The sequence below is a fragment of the Pleurodeles waltl genome, chromosome 10 (genome assembly GCF_031143425.1).
Source record: "Pleurodeles waltl isolate 20211129_DDA chromosome 10, aPleWal1.hap1.20221129, whole genome shotgun sequence".
Classification (NCBI taxonomy): domain Eukaryota; kingdom Metazoa; phylum Chordata; class Amphibia; order Caudata; family Salamandridae; genus Pleurodeles; species Pleurodeles waltl.
In genome coordinates, this window is record NC_090449.1 from 883514276 (window position 1) to 883540718 (window position 26443).

A 26443-nucleotide genomic window follows, 5' to 3' on the forward strand; every position below is an offset into this window, starting at 1 on the left:
GTTGCATGGGAATCCCATGCATCACTTATGGAACACCTCCTTGATGCAGTGTGATGCAATGCAGGACACTGTGCAACGTTATGTTACTTTGGGAAACTACCCAATGCAAATCCTGCTTTGCATTGGATATTCATGCCATAATAAAACTTTCCATTGGGTTTGTGTTACTTTTGTAACACAAACCTGGTGCAAAACATTAGGATATCTGGGCCGTATGTTTGATGATTGGGACAGTAAAATAGTACTTCACGAATTGCACTGCAAGTACCCTGCAGGAACATACAATACACCAAACAGCCAATAGAATGAAGTGAAACAGTATTTAGTACTCTGGATGGAGTCAAAGTTCACAATTGGTTTAGAGGCAACTGCACAATCAAATCAGACTAAAAAAGCCATATTTTGGTAATAAGAAATCTTTATTTGTGTAGTTCAGTTGTGCATAACATACATATAATAGCGGGATTAGTAAACATTGGCCTCTGCCCAATCCAGCCCAATCCAATGCAAAAAAGAAGAAAAAGATATATTGAGAACAATATACCACAGGTACAACATTGTGCGTCAAATGTGTAATCCACACCCAGGTTTAGATATGTTATTTAATTTTCTGCACCAAATGTGTCTAAGAGGTCCTGTGTAATGCAAACAGGTCATCCGAGGACTGAACTGATGCCATATTTTAGGATGACCACTGTTCAAGTTGTATATTCAGGCTATATCTGGAAGGTCTACTGAAAAATTGAGTTTACAACAGCCGTCAATGAGAGGGTGATGGTGATAATAATTAGAAAAAATATTAGAAAAGACAATAAATCATAAATAATAATAATAATTTCAGTTTAACCCCTTAGCTGCCGGCCCTGATGCCGCTCCCCCTGTTCTGAACACTTTTTTGGCTATTTGGGGTAGTTTGCGCGTAGGGCTGCATAACTTTCATTCCACACAAGGTATCCATGCCAAATCCTGGAGATTATGAAGGTACTCAGGGTTTCTAGATTGTCCTGGAAGGGACCAGAAAATTAGGCAAAATATAGCAAAAAAGTTTTTGGAGTAGAAATAGGGAAAATGTGCTCTAGATAAAAGTGTTTGTTTTGTTTCCCTAAAAATGTAATCAATGAACGATTTGGTGTACTAAAATCACCATCTTCCAGCTTTCAGGAACACACAGACCGGAATCAAAAAACCTAATTTGTACCACAGTTTTGGCATTTTTCAAAGAGGTAGACCATTTTTCCTATTTTTTGGTGCTCTCAACCTACTTCCAGTTTGTAGTTGAAACCACTGTGAAACCCATGTTGGAGTGTGTCTTTTTAAAGCAATATTAATATAAAGCCTGCAATATATTGTGTGATGAAGCTGAAAATGTGTTAACATAGAAAATAATGCACACGTTTGAAATGTGCCCACAGGGAGTGGCTACCAATGTATACGAAGACTAATGAAAAGGCTTATTAATTCTGAATTTTATGCAATAATGTTTGAATATGTATCAGTATATCATAATTAGAGTTATGTGTTAAGAGTTGCTTTATCAAACAAGAAGGGGTTTAGCTTAGCGAGGGTTTGGGCTTAGCTGCTGGCCTCATATTGAATTGTATTTTCTAACATGTAGTGTGCTGTTTTTCCTGAAGGACATGAACTTGTATTTTCCAAGAGCCATATGTGTGAGTAGCCGTAGTAAATTCTTTCTCATAAGAACCGTCTTGCTCAAAGCGATGTTCTTGCTAGATGCAACAGTGTAATTCATAACAGGTGCAAGGTTAACCGTTCTAGGAGAAGACAATGAAGACACTGACTGGAGCGCAAAGTGTAACATTTTCTACCTGAAATCCCAACCGTTGAAGACGTCAATAACATGGACCAATCCGCAACATGGGAACTGTGAACTGTGGAAAATTCTAGTAAGGTGCTTACCGAATTATTGGACAGAGATAATAATGCACAAAACTTTATCCAATGAGGAATTAGGGAATAGTTAGACTGTTTTGATTTAACGGCGTGACCCACAAAGAAACAATGCAATTCAATTCTCTCTCCACTTCACTTCACTTCGCCATCTCCATTTTTCCTTTTTTGCTCTAGGACATTTTCCTGAGTATATTCGGAGTACTTTAAACCATTCTCTACCCATTCTTGCCTGATGCTAACTTCTCCTCCATCTGAGGGAAGTAATCGTTCTTAACAATGCTATCTTGAGACTTTGCCCCGTCCTATCTCTGCTGATGGTGAATTGACTGATGTCCTGAGGACGAAGACCGACGCTGTATGCTGATCCGTTGGATTGGTAACTATCCAATGCAAGATTGTGATTGTCTATTTGCCTTTTCTTTCTTGGTACCAACTGCTATTTTCATAGAGGCCTTAGTATAGATGTTTTCTAAATTCGTGTTCACAAATGGTTTTGCATGAAGCCCAACATGCTAATGCTAATTTGAGGTTAGTTCAGGCGTTCACTAATATCTCGTGCAAATAGACAAATGACTGAGTTCTTGCTTTGTTGATTCATGTACTAATGAGAGTCTGCTAAGTTGATTCATATTAATGATGAGCCTAAATAATTGAATGAATATAGTCTATGCAGTGATTAAGTTGTGCTCTGATTACTAATTAGGATTGTTTCTGGCGTGGTTTATTGTTATTGAGATTAACAAACATGATATTAGATAGTAACCAATAGGGAAATAAATATCCTAGCTTTTAACCAAACTTGTGTGGTTGTCCATGACTGGAAGGACATGGTGTGTTGAATTATTGATTCTTATTAAACGTTTATTGATTAGTGATGTCATTATTGATTGTTCATTGATTTATTGATTGGTGATGCGAAGAAAATATTTCATACTGGGAAGTCCCCAAACGTGGTCCAAAGGTTTGTCGACCTAAACGCGTCTCCTTGTAAGTTTACTTATTAAGGCTCTGATGCGCTAACACCCATAAGTGATCCAGGAAAGCTATAGATTTCTGAAAAGTAGACAAAAGTTCGAATTCTTCAAGGGATCCATATGTGTAGATCCATCAAGGTTTTCCCAAGGAAAGTAACTGCTGAATTGAAGAACTATTGAAAATGAGTAAGAAAAAACACCTTTTAGTGACATTTTGAGGTGTATCTTTTTGTCACAATGGGCAATTTATAAAAGCAATATACCATTTCATCTGCTAGACCCTTCTGGTTGTGGAGCTAAATAGCGTTTGTAGGTTTTCCATGAAACCAACATACCCAGAGCCAACAACTCAGTTGCACTGTACAATGATTTTTCATTGAGTACTGAGTATAGGCCAATTCATATAGTGAAATAGGTAGAGCGAAAAATGGGTATCAAAGAAACCTATATATTTCTGAAAGGGGCATAAGATATGGAGTTTAGAAGCAATGGCTCTTTGTACATCTCTGATTTTGTGGGTAGCTGTACTAGAGTATGATTTAGAGGGCATTTTTCAAAAATGTCTTCTTTCGTATACACTGGCTTACATTTGAAAGGGACAAATGCAGCAAAATCCATTTAGTAATAATACATGTTCTACTATTTTATGCTTCCACAAGTCTTCTGATCAAAAGGTTCCTCACTTGGGTGGGTAGACTTCATGCCTGTGACAGGAAATGGGCCAAAACATAACATGAGCCTATCACATTTATCCACTGAAAAACTGATCCTTTTATATCTATGTGGGTAGCTCATTGGACCCTAGCTCAGCTGGCACCTAGGGAAACCTATTCAACCTGTAAATTGTTTAAAACTAGACATATATGGGTATCCAGGGTGGCCTGACATGTAATTTCCTGTAGGGAGCTACAAGCATACACCCACCCAGCATTCCACTAAGTTTCCAGATAAAACTGATACCTCACTTGTGTGGCTAGGCCTAGTGCCAGTGACAGGAAACAGCCCAAAATTTTGGACCCTAGCTCCAATGGAAACCTAGCCAACCTATCCAAATCTGCGGTAGCCAGGGTGGGCTGACTTGCATGTCTCACACCAGTTTCTTTTACCCAGAATCCCATGGACCCATCACATTTTCCAATGGAAACTGACCCTTTTTTTCATTGTGGGTAGCTGAAGTTTTTGGAACCTAGCTCTGCTTACCCCTAGGGAAAACTAGCCAACCTGTACATTTTTAAAAGCTAGACACCTAAGAGTATCCAGGGTTTCCAGGGTTCTCACTAGGTTTTTTACCCAAAATCCCTTGCAAACATTCACATCTTCCTCATGTTTCTGTGATAGAAAGTTTTAGAACCTGTGGGGAGCCACAAACTTCCATTCACATGGCATTCCCCCAAGACTCCCAATAAACATGGTAGTTCACATGTGTGGGTAGGCCTAGTGCCCACAACAGGAAATGGCCCAAAATACAATATGGATGCATGACATTTTTCCTCTGAAACTAACCCTTTTTCCCAATGTGGGTAGCTGTGGGTTTTAGACCCTCGCTGAGCCACCAACTAGGGAAACCTGGCAAACCTGTGCATTTTTTAAAACTAGACACCTAGGAGTATACAGGTTGGGCTGACTTGCTTGGCTCTCACCAGAATTTTTTATCCAGAATGCCTTGCAAACCTCAGACTTTGACAAAAAAACATATTTTCTTCACATTTCTATCACAGAAGGTTCTGGAATCTGTGGGGAACTTCCATCCACCTGGCATTTCCCCACGTCTCCTGCTAAAATGGTAACTCACTTGTTTGGCTAGGCCTAGTGCCTGTGACAGAAACAGATCAATCCTACGTGAATTGGAGTCCCCTGGCAAGGATGACCTTGGTTTGAGCTGTTTCTGAAGAGAGTAGTAGGCCCAGCCAAACAAGTGGGACAGCGTTTCTAATGACGCAAGTGGGTAATGAACAGTGGATTCCTGTGGATTCTGGAAGTTTCCATCACAGAAATGGAAGGAAAATGTGTGATTTCAGTCTGAGTTTGAAGTTTGCAAAGCATTGTGGGAAAGAAAATCCATGCAAGGCACACCACGCCAGACTCCCTGAGTTGTCTAGTTTTAAAAAATGTATGTGGTTTGTAGGTTGGTTTGGATGGTGCCATAGCATGGCCCCAAATCCAGAAGCTACCCCTATTGTTTATCTCTCAACATAGCGCTTAAGGTCCTTTTGTGTCATTTTCTCTTGGGCCACATGCAAAGAGGGGTGCAGTTCTGATCGAAAGACATGTGGGAACTCAGGGTGATAGGAAATCTGTGGCTCCCTACAAATTCCCTGTCTTTCAGTCACAAAAATGTGATGAAAATGTGTGTTTCTTACCAAAATTTGGCATTTGAAAGAGCTTCTGGGTTAAATTACCGAGTGAGAGCCATGCAAGTCATGCACACTTGGACTCCCCTGGTTGTCTAGCTTGCAAAAATGTGCAAGTTTGCCGAGGTGCGGACTGAACTCGGGCCCAAAATCCAGAGCTACCCACATTGTAAAAAAGTAGTTGACAGTAGCTGCTGAAAAGCTGGTTCCTGTGAATGCCTTTTTATGTTTGAAGCACTACTCCATCAACATGATGGAGCCATCCGTTATTTATTTATTTATTTTTTTAAACATTATTCTGAAGTCAGATTTTCTTTTTTTTTTTTTAAATGGCCCTAACCCTGGGAGTTATCTCCCTGTGCAAGGGGATCATTTAGAGTGATCACAGTCCCTTACCACCATGGTTCTCCTGGTGGTGACAGTCAGTGAAAACTGGCCTGAATGACTGCACATTTAAATTAGAGAGGCAGACACAGAGGTCAGCTACAGATGGCCCTTACTCAGTCGGGACATGGGAGGGAGGTAACCATGCCACAGATGAAGTAGTCTTCCCCACGGTTACACCAGTGCTCTGTCCACATACATATGTGGAGGCCAGACCTTTATCTTCATGGTAAGTATACTTTGTTGCCATTGCGATGGAGTATCCTTACTGCGACAAATATCAATCTGTTACTAAATATTGAAAGTTAATCCACAACTTGCACTGGTTGGTTTTCAGCGCCTCCAGAAATGCTAGCTTCAAAGCACAAATACTTATTGAAGTATTTTGTTGGAAATGCATGCAAAGGCTGGTGGAGATGGGGTGCCGGGCGCCCCATGGGGGCCCCTGCACTGAGAAGTGCAGGGGCCCCCATGGACAGCACTGTCGTGCTTTGGCATCCAACGCACCGCAACATTGCCTCCGGCTCCATTACAAGCCAGCATCAATGTTCTGACCTGTTTCCACCTGCTGACCCAGCGGGAAACTTATAATAGGGCCAGCGGAGTGGCGGTTTTCCATCTGCCCGCCAAAATTAAAATGAGGACCTTAATCTTTAAAAATTCCTATCTTTGGTTCTCTTTATAGGACTTTTGTCATTTTAGTGTAATTTTAAAGATAAAAATATAATCTCTTTTTGTAAATTGGTGTTGGATTTTTATTGTGTTTTACAATTTACTTATTTACTGTTTTATGGTTATTGAATGCATTACCAACCTGTCTCCTAAATTAAGCCTAACCGCTCATTGCCAAGATACCATGGGTTGAGCTGGGATTCATTTATTGAGACCCTGACTAGACCTAGTGGGGGTTTTGGCCTATTGCTAAGTGTAGGTACTTACCTGCCCTAACCAATAATCCACATATGTCACCCCTAAGGTAGGCCCTAGGTAGCCCATAGGGCAGGGTGCTACATAATCAAAAGGCAGGACGTATACTTTTAAGTTTTATATGTCCTGGTATAAAAAACTCTCAAACTCATTCTTTTACTAGTGTGAGGCCTACCCTACTCATGGGGTAACATTGGGGTTTCCTTATTACAGTTAATAAGTTGTAATTCCTGATTGAGAAGGAGTAGACCTGTCATGTTTAGTACCAATGGAATTGTAATAAGAAATCCTCTTTAATGGTAAAGTCAGATTTATTGTTTTAAAAATGCCACTTTTAGAATGTTGCCTTAATTCCTTGTCTCGGTCATGGGTACCTGCAACCTATCTCCAATACATGTGTGATCTAGGTAACAGTTGGACTTTGTTAATTCCCTCTAGACCACCACACACAAAGGGAGCCTAGGTATAACTGATGGGTCATCAGCATCCTGTTGGACCATCCTTGGCAAGATGGAAGGAAGGAACTGACACTTACCTGTCACTTCCCCTCTGGGCGAGTTTCTAAATACTTGGAGTCTTTCAGTCAATATTAAGGCTAGGGACCCTTTTGCTTCAATTTAGATGGGGATGGCCAGCTTCTAAGACTCATTATCGAATCTTCGTTTGATTCATTCATACGAGAGATCTACATGGTAGAGGTAAGGTTTTTAGGATTTATAGAATCCACTATGTAGGAGTGAGGAAATAGGTTGGCTCCTCAGTGGAATGTTTGCACCTGCAAGCATACCACTGGTATTTATGGTATTGGGTCTCATCTGAGTGTGCTTCTTGTGCTCTTCGCTTCTTTCTTTCTTGTCTTTGTGTATTTGTATATGTATTTCTTGTTTGTGAAGCAAATAGATATAAACCATTGTTTTTTTTTTGTATCATAGGAATCTGGTTGATAATAATTATAGCTTCCCCCGAGATGGTTATACTGATCTAAATGGTATGTGCCCTGATGAAGGTGAGTGTCCCTTTGTGGCCACTTCTCACCGAAACGCGCGTTAGCACCACAGCCATGGACTAAGATGGTTGATTGGATCTGCTCTCCCTATTTTATTTATGTTTTGGGAATTGTGACCTATTGAGGAAAAAAATCAGCAATCTACAAGAAAAGACTTCATATTACAACATTGTTCAAACACTGGAGGACTTTCTCCTATAAGAATGCTAAAAAACTTTTTTCTTTGATATGTATATTGGTATCATTAAAAAATAATTATTTAGCTGCATGAACCTTTGGGTATACTATCTCAAAGGGAGAGTATTTCAAATGTATACTAATATTGCCCTCTGATGACTGCTGTGTCTAGGTTGGCATTTAATGTGTATGACTGAGTATGTGTGATTGGATGTTTTTTATTTGTATTTGTCTGTCCTAGGGGATATTGAATGTTTTTGTATTGTATTGTTTATATATATCTAGTGTGTAAATTAATAAATTACATCATTTCTATTAATTTCATTTCACTCAAGATCTATTGTTCTTTTGTGGTTTCTATTTCTGGCTTGCTGTCTCATTGTTTTTCAATAGGGATTTTGTTCTCTCAGAACTATTGTCTGAAGGTGGGTTTCTTCTTTAGTAGGAGCTGACACATACACCTGAACGGGCACTGTTCTGCTCCAAGACAAAGGGCTGAATACTCCCTGTAGTGAGTCTGGAGCAAGCGCAAGAAAGGACCTCTGTGCACTTCAAAGATCCTTCTTTGAAGTCACCCAACTTCAAAGGCACAACAGGGTATAGGTACTGGACCTCTGACCCTACCAATTCAGTACACTACTGGAACTGTGAAGAAATCTGCCAGGAAGAAGGAATGCTGTGCTGCTACCAAGACTGCCACTCTGGGCGGCTGCTCTGGAAACATGGCTTTTCTGCTGTTCTGTAGTGCTGCCTGTTGCCTTCTGCCCTGCTGAGGAAGGACTGGACTCATCTCACTTGAACCCAGATTGTCTCCAAGGGCTTGCTGGCTTGCCTCCTGTTTTATGAAGTCTCAGGGACACAAAAGTCTTCCAACTCACCTGCAAGAGCTCCTGGACATATCTTCGGACAGCTCCTCACCCCACAAGGTGCCTCTCCAGTCCTAAGCAATTGAAAGAGTTTTTTGGCTCCTGCTATCAAGCTTTTGGTGTCTTTGCGACCCTAAACTGGCCCACACAACCAGAAGTGCACTGTGTATCCGAAAAATCAGTGCAAGCCACCACAAGTTCGTCTTTTGGCACAGCAAGCATCACTGCTAGCGACTGTGAGGCTCCAGTCCACCCATCCATGTGCCAGGCTGATTCTTCGACCGCGAACTACTGTGAGCAACACTGTCCTTGCTCTGATTGAACTTCTTTCTCTCAAATGGGACTCTTGGTTCAACTCTTTAGAAGACAAAACGTCAGGTGACATGTATCCAACTCAAAAACCATTGCATTCGGCCTGAACTTTTGGATTTAACCCGTCTAGTGTGACCAGATAGCCCCCGTTGGTGCTTAATTCTTTTAAGCACTAAATTTCAGTTTATTCTTTAACAATTATATCATAACTTCTAACTATTGATTTTTGTTGTTGTTTTGATTTTGTTTTGTTCATTAAATTAAGCTGTATTTTTCTAATATGTTGTGGAATATTTTTGTGGGCTGTTTTCACTGTTTTACTGTTTAAGTGTTGCCCAAATACTTAACACCTTGTCTCTTAAGTTAGGCCTGACTGCTCTGTGCCAAGCTATCAGCGAGTGAGCACAGGCTAATTTAGGATGTGTTTGTGACTGATCCTAACTAGGATTGTGGTTCCTGCTTGGGCAGGGTGCATGCCTCTGCCAACCAGAAGCTCAGCTTCTAACATATCTGAATACTGAACCCATGGCTTCTGAGGGTGAGCCATAAAGCCACTTCAAGGCACCAACTGCTTTATGGTTCATTCACATGCAGTTCTTTCATCACACACAAGACTTTCTTACTGCCGGTCAAGGGCCCAATGTAACAGATCAGTGCACTCACATCACCTTGTCACCACCATACCAGGGGCCATCACGTTCATAAACCACAGAACAAAATCTCATTTATGTACAGACATGTTGACAGTTGATACATCCACAACTTTCATAAATTAAAAATTAGTTTTATTCTAACAAACCTTTACTAATGGCTCCTATGACAGCCACATTAGGCTCAGGAAGACATGTCTAATATGCATATTTAGTAAACTCCCTGTGGTAAATCCAACTCCTTCCAGGTTGCAGATGAAAGTTGCCTCTGAGGCATCGTTCCTTAAACTGAGTGAGCATATCTAGCTTTGAAACTAAGGCAAACATGCTGGGGAATACTGATGAAATTCAGTAAACAGAACATCATAAACTATTAAGAACAGTATCTTTTGACACAGGGTAGTCCATGAGAACATAGCATACGTCCTATCCACCATTATGTGCAGTGCTACGATTATAATGCACTTATCCTATAGCAAACTGAACATCTACGAAGCTCTGACGGAGGATGAACATGGCAAGCAGGACAATTATTTTACTCATACATATAGCATTGGTTGCAGAGTTCTCTGTAGTGGCATGAATTGTTTTGTAAAACTCACTAAAACCCAAGAAGGTATCTTGTCGCTGATGCAAGAGCAGTGAGGGATGATCCATGGAGTAACCTAGTTGAAGAGCCAAGAGTTCAACTTTGTGTGGAATGCACTAATTTTAGAGATGGCTCATATGTGTAGAGGCACGTTATTCTGCCCTTTTAGAGCCAATTAGGAGAAGTTGATACTCCTTGTTGTGGTGCTACGAGCAAAGGTATCTGGAAAGTTTCTGAAATCTAAGGAAGTTTTGAGGTATGCTGGACTAGAGCTGTGTACTTTGACATTGAATGTGTGTTTCAGGAGTGTGAAAAGAGCTGTGGATAGGGAGTCAGTGAAAGTGTTTCAGGTGCTGGATATGTGTGTGCTGGGATATTGAGGGTGGAGGCTGCCTGCTTCATTCTCTGTGCTTTGGAGTTCTCTGCTTAGTTAAGTGAAGGGGTAATTCAGTATCTGGGTGAGGGCGGCGCCAATGGGTTTGAATTCATTTGTGAAGATGAAGAGATGGCATCTGTACTGCCTTGATTATCTGCCTTCTAACTATGGAATATCTCTGTGAAAGCACACCTACCCAAAGCTTTCTTACCTGTTCATGTCTCTGTCCTCATCAGAGTTCTGACTAATCCTCTATACTTGCCAAGTGAGCCTTTACTAATGCCTTCCATCCCTAGCTTCTTAAAGCTGAGGAAATGTGCCTTTCATGCACCTTCAGGGTACTCACTGTGCTAAATCCTACTCCTTCCAGTTTGTGGATGCAAGATGGAGGTGTCAGGGTATGCCTTCTGTGGCCTCCTTCCTTCAACTGAGTGAAACTACTGGAGAATACTGCCTATGTTCAGTAAAGTAATTAGCAAAACAAATTTGCTGTGGGACTCATTCACTGACAGTTCTACTGTTGCTTTGAAGGTGTGAGAACTCAATTATTAACTTAATAACTTATTATTACCCAATGTTATTGAAAAATGGTACAGGACATAAAATCATGTATGATTATTGTTTTCCCATCTTTAGTATAAGGACACTATACTTTATACTAGTGCAAGGAACGAGGTGCTTAGAGAGTGACCAAGTATGGGTACAACATAGAATAAGACACTGAAAAGATCCCAATGTTACATAGAATTTTACATCAAACAAACATAAGTGGAGACTGCATCTGTTAATCTAATGGTCTCTCCTGGTGAAACATAACATGTTTTGAAAGAAACTTTGGGAGGAGATGCTGACGTTTCTACCTGTAGTACTCTTCGGGTCTCATCAGAACAAAAGTCATCTGAGTAAACTTCCTTATAAATGGTGGAATCTTGGGACCTTCAAAAGGCATCCTGTAAGCAATATATGCAAGACTACTTCAAGGCAGAGTTCTACAATGTATACCGGACCGCGCAGTTAGTCGGATAGTTTCATTACAGGTAACAAATTATTCAGAAAAAGTAAATCTTTGTATTGTGTGGGGAAAGTGGTCACACCTCTACACACAAGAGTATTCCTAGACACAGTTAACAATGTGAAACAGGACACTTGGTTCCTTACGTGATCCCGGAGATGTACATGGATTACTCGGGAAAAGCACACCCTTGCATTGTGTCATGCCCCCACATGATGCACTGCATGAAACAATGAAAAGGTGGGCTTTTCCTGAGTTACGCATTTACATCTATGGGACACTAACTCCATTTTGAGCGTAAGGCCCACAAGTATCTTCGAACTTCTCAAACAAAGTGGGAGCCTACTGGTGTGCCCTAGAATGAGGCCATAGAGTGCCTCCACGCTCCCTCAGAAATTATTCGGCATGCAAATTTGTTTGCTGCACGATTTTCTCAAGGAAGTCAACATCCAAAAAGAGATGGACATAGTCAATTGGGAAAATAATTGGCTGTGTCGACTTTACATCCGGCGTCGCCAATGAAAGGGGGAATTTGGGGCTGAAGTAAATTGGGGACTGCCAATAGCGCACTTTGTCTGTGCTTGCTGCCACATGTCACTGCTCTCTAGGTTGGTCTAACCTGGTACAGTCGCCCCGCTGCACGAAGTGTGCTTGCGAAAGGACAGCACAACTGCCATGATCGTGTCTGTTAGAATCACCGGAAGATGATTAGTCAGATGGAAATCTGCTGACTGAAAAATTAATTCCAAATTCTGTTCCATTTTCATCACAATCCACAGCCAGGAAATGGTGCCAGGAAGGCATCTTTGGATAGGGGAGGACCCCAACAATGCATCCCCTTTCCTGGAGGACTCTCCTCTTTCCAACAATGCATCCGTGACACCTGGGGAGGCATTGCCAAAACCCCACTGGACAGCAGAGGAAGATCAGAGAAACATTTTACCTCTAACTTCTCACTGCTGGTGGGGAATGTGTGACATCAGTGTGCCTCAGTAACAGATGGGTGGGGGGGCAGGGAGAGTTGCGGAAGCGATTTTGTGTCTCCACACACCTTCAGATGAAAAAAGGAATCCTCCTGTGCTTGCACTAGAGGATCCTTTTAGGCCCTCCCCGGTATCGGCCAGTGGCCAAGAGATGCACCAGGGAGGGTAGGCGAGTGTTGGCCACTGGCTGGCACCTGCACTTATAGGGTTAGTGAGCTGAATAACAATATCAATAAATGTTTTAACAGTGCTATTGAAATACCTCTTTTGACATTTGTAAATGCTGTTGATAACATATTCTAATACCAGCCATTGCAAAGGCACTTGTAAGGTCTTAAGAGTAGTTCATAGCTTTCTTCTGATATTAATGTTGATTTCCTTTTTTCCTTACCGCAGGTGTTTGTATGTGGTGATGACAGCAAATCAAAGCAAATGGTAATGGATATTTCCCGCTCTATAGGGCTATCACCACTTGATCAAGGATCTCTGCTGGCTGCCAAAGAGGTAGAAAGCTACCCACTTCAGCTATTTCCGATGTGGAGGATGCCCATTTACATAGCTCTGGGATTGACGGTCTTCCTGTTCATCTACTGCGTAATCACTATTGTGATATTCACTCATGTTAATGATGGGCAAGATGTCTCATTTCGAATAGCAATTTCAATTCCTAACAAGGTCTTTCCGATAGTCTCTCTCATGCTGCTTGCCTTAGTTTACCTTCCAGGTATAATTGCTGCGATTCTTCAGCTATCCAGAGGAACAAAATACAGCCAGTTTCCCGAATGGCTGGATCGCTGGATGCTGTGCAGAAAGCAGCTTGGGCTGGTAGCATTGGCTTATGCATTTCTGCATGCAATCTATACCCTGGTAATACCAATCCGCTATTACGTACGGTGGAGGACAAACAGCTTTATAATTTCACAGGTAATTCTTTGATTCCTTAAATAACAATGTATGGTTTGTCTACTTTTTTATGATTTAAAATCTTTTTGTAAAACGTGCACATCTACCATTGTGCTTCCTGGTGACATGCCTATGTAGGACAATCTCACTCTAACATTAATAGTTAATTAATATTCCTAAAACTTTGGTAAAAACGTATGCCTTTTCCTCACATTTCTGTAAAAAGAGGTTCCTGAATCTGTGAGCACCCACACGTTTCTGAAAACTAGACACCTAGGGGAGTCCAGGTTGGTCTGGCTTGCATGGATCTACAACCCATAAGGCCTTGCCTAGTGCCTGCAACAGGAATGGATCAAACCAGGAACAATGGACACTCACATGTCCCTATTTTAATATGTTCTTGTCATGGGCACTAGACCTAGCCACACAAGTGAGGTACAGTTTTTATTGGGACAAGTGTGGGAATACTGTGTGATAGTGATTTGAATCCCTGTAGAGTCCAGACGTTTCTCTTAAAGAAATATGAGGAGAATGTTTGATTTTAGGCAATGTTTGAGATTTGAATGGCACTGTGGGTAAGAAAACATTGTGGGATTCACGCAAGGTACACCACCCTGGCCCTACTACCTATATCTCAACTTTGCATTTTAGAGCCCTTTGTGTTATAGGCACATGGCCGAGCCACACAAGTGGGGTAGCACTTTTAGTGGAAGAAGTATGGGAACACTGGGTGGTAGTACATTTGTAGATCCCTGCAGATTCTGGAACTTTTTCTGTGAGGAAAATACATGTTACGAACATTTGAGGTTTGAAGATTATTGTGGGTAAGAAAACATTGTGGAATTCATGGACTCCAGAGGGTGTCTAGTTTTCAGACATTTCTTGATTTAATAGGTTTCCCTGGGTGGCAGCCTAGCACAGGTCTGAATAGTACAGCCATCCATCCTGGTTAGTAAGAACTAATTTGAATTTATCTCAACTCGAATCCAAATTTCCTCATGCTTGCAGTGTGAATGAGGATGCTCTACACCCCAGGTACGCAGAAACACTTTTGGGGCTTTAGAGGTAGGGAATAGGTCTAATGACAGGTGGCACGTCAACACCCCATACTGTACTTACTAAAATAAAAAACAGTCCCTGATGTCTAGTGTGCCATTTGCCCTCTCAAGAACAGAATTGTGTTAAACAATCAATCAACCAGGGGGACAGAAACACTACTGGGTTAAATCTGGGGTGGGGGCACAGCCCGATGCATGGTAAAGTGGGACCTCTCACTCCTTTTTTTGTGACCCACTGTAAAATCTCTTGTATCTACTGGTTTTTCTACCCACCCGGAGGGTACATTAAAGGTGAGCCCTCATTTGTGGCAAATTTTATATTTTCTTCCAGGTACGGCAAAAAGATTCTTTTGCCTCTTATCAGATAGGGGGCATGGCTGAATTCCAGGGTGTGCACATTTGGAAATTCCTGGTAACTAGTGGGCTTTCAGCACCCTGAACGATCCAATTTGGGGCAAACCTGCATCTGGTCCATGGAGGGACAGAAAGACTGTGCTGCCCCTTTTGGGGTGGGGGCATGGCCCTTTGTCAGGATAAGTCACCCCTACCCATTTCTTCATCTTAACACCTTCTGTTGTGTCTAGTGGTCTTGCTACCCCTGTGGAGAGTGGGTAGATGGTGAGCAAAACTTGGAAATCTGGCTCTTGGGGGGTCAGAAAGATGAGATTGGCTTACTGGAGTGGCAAAATGGCTCTATACCAGTGTAGGCCACCTCCACCCTTCGAATTCTAATCCATAGTGTCCTTGTGGGGTCAGAAATACTGTCTGAGGGGCCTCTCCCTTCCCCAGAAAAAAATAAACCCCCGGTAACTAGTGGGCTTGCCACCCCTGGGGATGGGAAGGTTGAGTGCAAACCCACAATCTCCCACCTTGGTGGGAGGGACAGAAAGACTGTATGCTCCTTCTTGGGTGGGGTTATAGCCTGATGCCATCAGTAGGCTGCGACCAACACTATTGTTTATAATCTCTGCTGTTTAGTGGGTTTTCAATCCCCTGGGGGCAGTTTCAGGGGTAATGATCTAATCTGTTCCCTAAGTGCAGGCTAAAAGACTGTTCTGTGTATGGGTGTAGGTGCCTCTTACCCCAGAAAAATTAAAACCCTGGTATCTAGTTAGCTTTCTACTCCTGGGGTGGGGGCATTTTGGGGCCAAAATCTACTCTTCCCCCTCCCCCGGGAGGAGGCAGGGGGCAGAAAGACTGTAACACCTTCTGGGTTGGAAACATGACTGGTTGCTAGAGTGGGCAGCCCCCCACTCCTTTTGTTTACAAACCCGGCCATCTAGTGTGACTTCCACACCCCGAGGAGGCAAACCCCTAATCTGCTCCCCCAAGAGGTGGCAGAAAGACTGTGTTTTGCTTGGGCTGGAAGTGAACACTGGCCCTGGCCCAATTGGCCTCTCCCCAACAAATTCATCAGCAGCTTGACCTGAAATTAAGAAAAAAGGGATTACAGGTAGAGCAGGATCCCCCACGCCGCCCGAATCCTGTTTGCAGTTTGATTTCTGCTGTTACTTTCCTCATTCGCATTACGTTCCTTCACAGTTCACATTTGAATGAAGAGGGAGGTTAGTGGTTTGGTGGGATTTCCTACAAAACTTGCATTCCCAGCTCATGCAGGAATTTGCTTTTTCCACCTAACTTCGTGGAACGACTTCATTAAAAAAAAGTGTTGAGCTAGTAGTGGTGGAATGAGAGTATAACTGGAGAAAATATGATGTGGAACAATGGTTCCCAACCTGTGGTCTAGGGACCCCTGAAGGGTCTGTGAAGCCTCTTCAGGGGGTCCGTGACTGCTTAGAAAATTTAATAATCTTAACAGATTAGGTCCCCATCTTTGAGTAATGACTCAGTGGGGGGTCCCTGCAATTCAATAATGATTCAGTGGGGGTCCTCGGGTTCCAGTATTGATAAAGTGGGGGTCCACAGAAGTCAAAAGGTTGGGAACTAATGATGTAGAACATATCTAAACAGGCAGATTAGCACCCCATCAGAAGCTGCAGAAAAGGGGTGTTGTTTAGCAATCAATTCAAATTTCATCGTTTTGCTGAAGTAGCAACACCAAGACGGAGGCTCTGAAAAAGTGAAAATTGGATTTACTGCAAACAGTACAGTGGTAGCAATGCTTACTTTTTGTGCAAACGCATCGAAGCATAGTTTCCGAGAAACAGCTGAATTTCACGTGGGTGTAAAAGAGTTAGTGGAATTTTGCCTTTTTTCAAAAGCAATCACAAACAACAGGGAACATGCCAACCTTCCACATGAGGCAAGTAATGTAGTGTTGGCAGGTGTGCCGTTCCAAAGTCAAATAGGAAGAGCAAAGGCGTAGAGAAAAATGACAGTGCTGCACACAAGAGGCAGGCAGTTCTCTGGAAGAAGGTGTTCTGTTCTGAAAGACCTGGGGGCTCTGAAAAGGCAGGTGAGCGCTTCAGGGAGCCACTGCTGTAGAAGCAAGCTCATAGCTTTAAAAATAAGCACAAATAGCAGAGTCTTTGGGAAGAGTGTATAATTGCTCTGGAGGCAGGCACCACACTGTTGGCAATGTTTATTTTTATAAAAACAAATATTTAGTGCAATGACTCCGTGAAAGTGGCAGAACTGATCTTCAAGCAGGCACGGAAAAGGCAGTGGAAAACAGCCTTTCAAAAACCAATACCAAGAAGATAAAACATGTCAGAGTTTAACATGAGGAAATCCGTTGAATGGAAGCGGCCCTGGTGTTCTAAGGGTCAATATACATAGGGATTAAAGACTTTAGCAACGGACCTGGTTGCACTTGTCGCTGAGAGTGAGCTTTTGCTTTCTGACACCAAATGCCAACAAGCATTAGCAAACCCTCTAGGTCCGGAATTTTATAAGTGAAAGTGCTTCCTCTTTGAAGAGTGTGTCCACACCTATGTGTGTGTGTGTGTGTGTGTGTGTGTGTGCGCGCGCGTGTGTGTGCATGAATGTGTAAACTAATCAATGGTTGATTGGATGAGTATCTCAATAGACAATCTCCAGAGAGACTGAGGGGCATATTTCTCAAAGTTTTGTGCTGCCCTTGTGCCGCGCACCTTGCACGGCCCTGCAATGCTTGGTAAATCTGAGTAATCTGCCCCAGGGATGCATTCCATGGATGGAGAGTGTGTGTCCCTATGCATCCACTTATGGATTTTAGCACATTCCGAGATTTACCATGAATGTTACACCATGGGATTGCATCAAAATGCTGTGCCTTCCCAGTGGAGGCATAATGAAGAGAAATATCTTTATTTCTCCTTTATAGTTTCATCTTTCTAGATGTGTTTCTTTCTGCAGTATATGTAGAAAAAAAAAGCCTCAAATAATTTTTTATTTTTTTTTGCAGGAAGGTTTTCCTCCCTACTCAAAAACAACCCTGCCTGCAAAACAGGTGCCCTTGCACCATGGCGCAAGGGTGCCTGAACTAGCGCCAGCAGTCAAAAGGGCCCCAGCACAGGGGGAGAGCCTATCATGATAGATGTGGTGATTCTTGCCCTCTCCCTTTCACGCAGCACAGCAAGATGTCTTCCTGCGCTGCATGAAAAAAAGATAAAAATGGCCCTGAGAACATGGTTAGATGAATCGTTGAATAAATGCATGGATGAATAAATGAGTGATTTAGTGTTGGGATAGATGCCACAACTAAAAAAAGTTGAATGATGTGTACCATTTTCTCCTCTACATACCAATAGCATTAGCTTTGCTACTAACTACAGCTAGCTAGAGCTAAGAAGGGGTTTATTTGTAGACATTGCAAACGAAGACAGTTACCATTCGGAAAACAAATAACCAGAACTGTGATAGATTTGGCCAGTACAGAATATTTTGTGAGCTTCATTCGAGAAGTCTCTTAGAGAAGAAAAATCAGACAAATATGGCACAGAACAAACACACAGAGTACCTACGATTGCCGTTGTATGCTGTGGCAGTGACAAAAACACAGCAAAATTAGATATGATTTAACTTGCACAAACTCCTTATCACATGAATTTAGGGAATTTAGTGACTTATTCTGACATCAGTTGTCCCAACACACGCTTGCTGCCATGTAATCTCTGACTGGGAGGATGTGTGAAACTGCAGAGCAGTCTCGCATCTTTTGCTTTTGTATAAGACAAGTAGGTGAGGGGTGGTGCCTCCTAGGAAGCTTGCTTTTTGTGTCCTTCGGGGCTGGTCCGTAACTAGACTACCATCTTTTGAAAGAGAATATGTTTAAATTCTTAGTAGGAACTATTTGTGAACTCTTTTAATTCTCCAGCTTCTAAGAGTTAAGGATTTATTTAATAACAACTAATAATGATTTTAACAAGGTGATATAATCACATGGCCATCAAGTGATCCATGCACTATGGCAACCGCTTTCCATCAAAGGACCATGCCAGTCTTGGTTGATAAAGTTTGTCAGAAAGTAATTGGACCCATGACGTAGCTGTCTGCAACGTCTATGTTTCTATGATGCCTGGAAGACCTGTTGTACTGATTGATATCATACCTGTGGTGTATAATGTGCAATCTTGACACCTCATAATATTCCTTCTGTGTTTGAAGCCTCGGCTGACATCTACTTGCCAAGGCCGGTCTACCACTGCAAGTGCAGCATTCACCAATAGATTGCTTTTCTTTAAATTTCGAGTAAGTGAAGATATCACCCTAGCTAAATTCACACCCAGTGTCATACTGTGTGCCTACTACAATGTATACAGTGGGGATGACATGTTCTTTCAAGGTTTCTTCTCTCTGGTTCTAATTCTAATAAACTGAAGGTGTGTATGGGGCAAACTATCATCCTCTTGAAAACATAGCATTAAAGAACAATACCCAGTCTACACAATAGCCTTTGAGCAGTAGAACTGAAACGCTTCTTACCTAATAAGATGTCTTCAGGAAAGGTGACTCTGATAGGAAACACTGCATTATGTAGGGAGCAAAGCAGGCCTCTTCAACATATGTGTGTGTTTTTGCCAGGAAATTGTGCGTCTTCCACTACCTTTAGAACACAGTGACACTGGTGCTAAGAAGCACCAGAACAACATCATATCTCTGTACTCACATGTAGATGGTAGCCAGTTGTTATGAACCACTACATATTTTGTCTGACATAGCAAAGTCAGGTCAAGTATACACAACCACCCTAAATATTATCACGTTGATATGTTACTGTAGCTGATACCTCTAAGAATGCTCCACATATTGCCTCTATTAGTAAGCCTTGATTGAGTTCAAACATTGTGCCGATAATATGGTGGAGATCACATGATCTAGACAGAGGAAAATTTGAGACTGTGTTTATTTATGATAGAGACCATACTAAGTTTGGATAATGGATATCACCAGGGGACCACTGAAAGTCAGGATCTGAATTTGTTGTATGATGTTGGGCATAGGAGAAAACATATCAGACAATTACCATTTAACCCTGAGACCTGAGAGGTCAACATAGTCTCCCACATCAGGAATAATGGGGACATTCATGCCATGATTTCTAATTTGAAGAATCATGTAATTTCACTCAGAAATTAGCACGCTGCCAGGAGAGAGGCCCCCGGCACTACTAAAATATTAAGGTAGTAGAACTAACAACTGTATTCCTAGCATCCCATTAGGTTGCCCTGTAATTAAACAGGGCTGTGAGTAACAGGAGAAAGCTGTCTGTCCTTCACCGCATGTACCTACCAATTAATAGGTTGTCGTAACCTATCACTCTCAAAAGCAAATAAATCATACAGGACGCAAAATTACATGATCAAATTCCTCCCATAAGCCCCAATTCAGGAGGATTTGCACAGATAATTTGATATTGCTGTTAGTAGGAGGAAAAGGAGCACAGAAATACGTTTGGTTTTATCAAGTGCATTCTGGAACCAGATAAAACTTGTAGTCAGGGAAACAAACCCCTAATTTCTAATATGCACTGTAGAGTGAACAGCAGAAAGGCGTAGTGGGCTCCAGTGCCTTACCATCATGTTCTAATGTTGTTCATGTGAACATCACTCACCTTGTGAGTTCTCTTGCCTGAGGTATAGGATGTACGTTATTCACACATATAATATTTCCATCTAATCTCCTCTAAACTGCATGCCTGAGCATGGTCCAATGAAGTGAGTCAAATGTCTTCCCTACAACAGGCAATATGTCTACTGAATTCAACTCAATATTGATGTGTTCTATACAAGCAAATAGACAGACAATATTAAGGTGGTAGGATTCCAAATTGTCTTGGTTGCCTAGTGAAGAGAACTACTTAGCTAATTGTTAGAAATGGGGTATCTAGTTGTCAGAGATGTATACACCTTTGTCAAAATAGGGATCACAATCCTAGTCAGGGTAAGTCACACAAATTCCAAATTATTCTGTGCCCACCCTCTTGCAGCTTGGCACTGAGGAGTCAGGCTTAACTTAGAAGACAATCTGTAAAGTATTTGTGCCATAAAAACACAGTGAAAACACCACAAAAATACACCACACTGGTTTAGGAAAATAGATAATATTTATCTGAATAAAATAAGGTCAAAACGGCAGAGATCCAATAAGCACAAGCCGAAATACCACTTTTAAAAGGTTTAATAGAGTCTTACCCCTAAGAAATAAACAGTTGTCTCTTTGTTACACACAGTACCTGGTTTGTGTAAAAAATAACAACACACAGAGACCGCAGGAGGAGAAGATGCATGGAAAGATAAGGTTTGCAACAGATTTTCCGATGTGGCACAGACGATGCGTCATTTCTTTCCACGCTGCAAGGGGCTTGCCTCATTTTTCAGTGCACAGTTTGGGTTCCTCACTGCGATGCAGGGATATTTTGACACCCAGGGACATTGCAGGGAAAATCCTTGACACGCTAGAAGAAGGCACGGGCGCTGCGTCGATCTGATATGTGAAGCGTCAAACTTTCCATCGCAAGGCAGGTGCTGTGCCAAATTTCCAGTCAGGGCTGCGTTGTTCCGGTCAGCTGTGTGGCAATTTCTCATTCACAATGTAGGCTTTGCTTTCATTTCGGCAGGCGGTGTATTGATTTTCAGCGCAGAAGGAATTTCCTGAAGAGATAAATTCTTTTTGGCCCTGAGACTTCAGAAAACAGGAGGCAAGCTGAATCCGAGCCCTTGGAGAACACTTTTTGGGAACGCAGAGCCCTTCTCAGCAAAGGCAGAGGCCAGCAGGGCAGCAGGGCAACAGGAGGGCAGCAGTCTTTCTCAGTCTTTCTCAGATGAGTCACTTGGGCAGCCATGCAGTTCCTCTTAACAGGATGCAGGTGTAGGTCCAGAAGTGTCTGAGTTGGTGAGGTCAGACACCCGGTTTATATACCCAAGTCTCCCTCACTTCAAAGAATGGTGTTGAAGTTCACAGGTTCCCCTTTCAGTTCAGTCCTGTCTGCTAAGGTTGAAGTAGGGGGTTGATCAGTCTACTGTATGAGGGCAGGTCACTGGCCTTTGTAATATAAGTGTTAGGCCCTCTACCCTTCCATCCCAGGAAGACCCATTCAGTATACAGATAAATGCAGATGAGACTGAATGTCCTGTGTTTGTGGTTGTCTGGTTGAAATGCACAAGGGAGCTGTCAACCAGCACATACCAGGCGTTGATTGGAGATAGGCTGTCAGGCACAATGTTAGAAATGGGGTCTTTGGTTGACAGTCAGGTTACCCCCTGTTCAAGCAAGGACCCTCACTCTAGTCAGGGTAAAAGAGAATCACCCTCAGCTAACCCCTGCTTACCCCCTTGGTAGCTTGGCAGAGCAGTAGGCTTAACTTCAGAGTGCTAGGTGTAAAGTATTTGTACTAACACACACAGTAACTTAATGCAAACACTACAAAATGACACAACACCAGTTTAGAAAAATAGGAATTATTTATCTAAACAAAACAAGACCAAAACGACAAAAATCCGACATATACGAATCAAGTTATGAATTTTTTAAGATTAAACTCAAAATAGCGCTTAGAAACACAAAATGCTTCGATGAGGTGTTAACACGGCATCGTGACAGAGTCGTTCCCAACAAGCCGAGACCAGCGGCACCGGACACGGAGTCGCGTAGACCCCCAAGTACAGTACCTTTGGTGAAGAGTGAAAACAAGTCGATGCGCGAAGTCGGGGATCGCAGCGTCTGTGTGAAACATTGCATCCACGCACTTCGAGCTGCGTCAGTCATGAAGTGGTGCGGTGACTTCCACGGAGTCGCATACTTCAGCGGGGCTGCAGCGGCATCGGGTCTGCGAAGGTCGTCGCGTTCCAGTGAAGATCACGGAGTCGGTTGCAGGCTGCGTCACCGGATTCAGCAGCGGCGTCGGTCCGAAGACGTCGAAGTTGATTTCCTTGGATTTCCACCAGCTTTCTTTTCAAGGACCCAGGGCCTGGATAGGGCACCACTTGTCAGAGCAGGAGTCTCTCCAGAGACTCCAGGTGCTGGCAGAGAGAAGTCTTTGCTGTCCCTGAGACTTCAAACAACAGGAGGCAGGCTCTAAATCAAGCCCTTGGAGATTTCTTCATAAGATGGAAGGCACACAAAGTCCAGTCTTTTCCCTCTTACTAAGCAGCAACTGCAGGATAGCTCCACAAAGCACAGTCACATGCAGGGCAGCACTTCTCCTCAGCTCTTCAGCTCTTCTCCAGGCAGAGGTGCCTCTTGTCTCCAGAAGTGTTCTAAAGTCTGTGGTTTGGGTGCCCTTCTTATACCCAATTTCTCCTTTGAAGTAGGGCTACTTCAAAATAAAGTCTCTTTTGAATGTTAAATCCTGCCTTGCCCAGGCCAGGCCCCAGACACTCACCAGGGGGTCGGAGTCTGCATTGTGTGCGGACAGGCACAGCCGTTTCAGGTGTAAGTGACCACTCCTCCCCTCCCTCCTAGCACAGATGGCTCATCAGGAAATGCAGACTGCACCCCAGCCCCCTTTGTGTCACTGTCTAGTGTGAGGTGCAACTAGCCCAACTGTCAAACTGACCCAGACAGGGAATCCACAAACAGGCAGAGTCACAGAAATGGGGTAAGCAAGAAAATGCTCACTTTCTAAAAGTGGCATTTTCAAACACACAATCTTAAAATCAACTTTACTAAAAGATGTATTTTTAAATTGTGAGCTCAGAGACCCAAAACTCCACATGTCCATCTGCTCCCAAGGGGAATCTACACTTTAATCAGATTTAAAGGTAGCCTCCATGTTAACCTTTGAGAGGGACGGTCCTTGCAACAGTGAAAGCCAAATTTAGCAATATTTCACTGTCAGGGCATATAAAACACATTACTATATGTCCTACCTTACCCATACACTGCACCCTGCCTTTGGGGCTACCTAGGGCATACCTTAGGGGTGCCTTACATGTAAGAAAAGGGAAGGTTTAGGCCTGGCAAGTAGGTACACTTGCCAAGTCGAATTTACAGTTAAAACTGCACACACAGACACTGCAGTGGCAGGTCTGAGACGTGATTACAGAGCTACTTATGTGGGTGTCACAATTAGTGCTGCAGGCCCACTAGTAGCATTTGATTTACAGGACCTGGCACCTCAAGTGCACTTTACTAGGTACTTACTAGTAAATCAAATATGCCAATCATGGATAAACCAATTACATACAATTTTACACAGAGAGCATATGCACGTTAGTGCTGGTTAGCAGTGGTAAAGTGATCAGAGTTCAAAAGCCAACAGTAACAGTTCGGAAAAAATAGGAGGCAGGAGGCAAAAAGATTGGGGATGACCCTGGATAAGCAAAAAAGGCCAACAGATATTATAGGAGGTTCAAGGTTCTTATTTAATTACAGGTAATCCACATTGTTTCCTGAAAATGCCTAGAGAGAGGGAGAGCCATCTAAAGCTGGAAAGGGGAACCTAAAAGATACACCTATCTTGCACATAGTAGTCGGAGATTAGTATATACATGGTTCCAAGTTATAAGCTGTTTGACTGATATTAAATTTATCATAGGAAATCGCGGCTCTTCAAGGACCATCATCAGTCGTCCGGAACTGACCTGTGGCTCCAGTGTCTCTCTCTCTCTCTCTCTCTTTTATCCATCCCTTTTCCCCATGGCATTCTGATGCTGATCATGTGCATTTAAGTGGAAGGCATGTAAAGTCTGGGACGAATTGGGAATAAGCAACTTGGTCAACATTGTGTCTTCATAGAACAAACAGATTAGTGCTTGACAGGGACCCAACTCTTCAGTACACTTCTGGACCTGTGGAAGAGTCAGAAGAAGGACTGTTGTGCTGCTCTGCTGCAAGAACTGCCCTGCCTCCCTGCTACTCTGCTGCTCTGCTATCTGAGCGAAAAGAACTGGATATGCATCTTTAACCCAGGACCACCAAAGTGACTTCAAGGGCTAGTTGGGTGGTCTCCTGATCAGAGTCTCAGGGACAGAACAGATCCAACCATCTTGACCCCTGCACCTGGACTCTGCTTGGTGTGAGTTCTAACCCCCTATTGCTGTCCCTCCACTCCTGGACCCTTGGAAGTGAGACAAATGTTGCTCTGGCAGCCCAGCTGTGGTCTCTACCAGAACAGACGCAGCACACAGCAAACCTGGTGCTGCTCTTCGTTGTGCCTCATCGGAACCCTTGCAGCATGATGCAGTCATGGTGCAACCCACATCGCAGCCACTGCAGCTCATTGGATCCACCACTGTGTGGCACATCCTCAACGCAGACCTCGCATTGTTCCTCAGGTCAACCTCTGTGTGGTGCAACACTCTACAACAAGGATTGGAGGTACATTTCTCAGTGCGACTAACTTGGTCCCTGTATCAGGCCCGCACTCCATCACAGTCAGCCTGAACTTGTGATTTTATCTTGGTCAGCCGTGACCAGATAACCACAGTTACCGCTTTGGGCTGTAAGCATTATTTTTACCTAGTTCTTTACGATTGCATATCTCAGTTTCTACCAATTGGATTTTTGTCATTTTGGTGTCAAATAATTTATTAAATATTACTCTATTCTCCTACATTGGGGTAGGATTTTTTGTGTTCTCACTTTATTATTGTTTGTGTGTGCATAAATACTTTACACTTTGCCTCTGAATTAACATTGACTGCTTGGTAACTAGCTACCAGAGGGTTGAGCACAGGTTAATTTAGGTGTGCTTGCATTTCTTCACCATGACAAGAATTGTGGTTGCTGCTTGAGCTGGGCCTCAACCACAAACCCAATTTCTCATAGATATCATCCGTTATTGAAACTAACGCAGTTGAAAAAGTGTATGTAAATTTTGTTGTCCTTCCCTTGATAACCTAATGGGGTGATAAACCCATCTTTCTGTTAGGAGTGCTTCTCAAGCTCATCAGGACATGGAGGGGTGCATCAGGCTACGTTGCCAGTTGAAGCACAATCTTAGGCCTATTATCCTATATAAATTGTCTTATAATTCCCTGTAGACATAGTTATTTGTGAAACAAACATCTGGATAGTTGTAATCTAACCTCTGCTCGACTACACTGTCCCATTCCTCACAAATACCACCACATTAGATATTATTTTTTCCACTCGTTATTTTAGTGGATATATAGGGCAAGCAATCAGAGAAAGTGCTTTCGAATAATTGCTATCTTGTTTAAGACTACTGTATTTGTCACCAAAAAACAGATTACATGATGTGTTCTAATACCAGCATTATCAGAAACACAGTGAATATGCTTGGAGGCCCCTTGATGCTATATTCCTTAAAATGTCATTTTCATCATAAAATTCCTGGATCCGCTACATCAATGGCTGATTCATAATCCAAAATGTGGAACTAAAGTTTAGTCACATTGTTGACAGTAGATTAAACAAATATTATTATATTAGCACATTTGATTTGTTTACATTTTATATTAACTTACTATTACTGTGCCACTACGTCCTCGGCTTTAAAAAAAGTAATATATTACATTTACATTATAGCGTTCATCCTCAAGGCTTGCACTCTAAATGGACAAAGCGCTGTTTAACTAATATTAATGCTCTGTAAATGGTTCCTTTACCAGCATGACC

General features: G+C 42.5%; 1 protein-coding gene across 1 annotated transcript in view; it reads left to right on the top strand.

Annotated features, from left to right (window-relative positions):
• LOC138261987 (metalloreductase STEAP4-like) overlaps positions 1-26443 on the top strand; it is a 230968-nt gene that overhangs the window by 181712 nt on the left and 22813 nt on the right. Inside the window, exon 3 of the mRNA XM_069211599.1 lies at positions 12915-13442. Within this exon, the coding sequence (XP_069067700.1) occupies positions 12915-13442 (528 nt within the window). The remainder of the gene's footprint in view (positions 1-12914; positions 13443-26443) is intronic.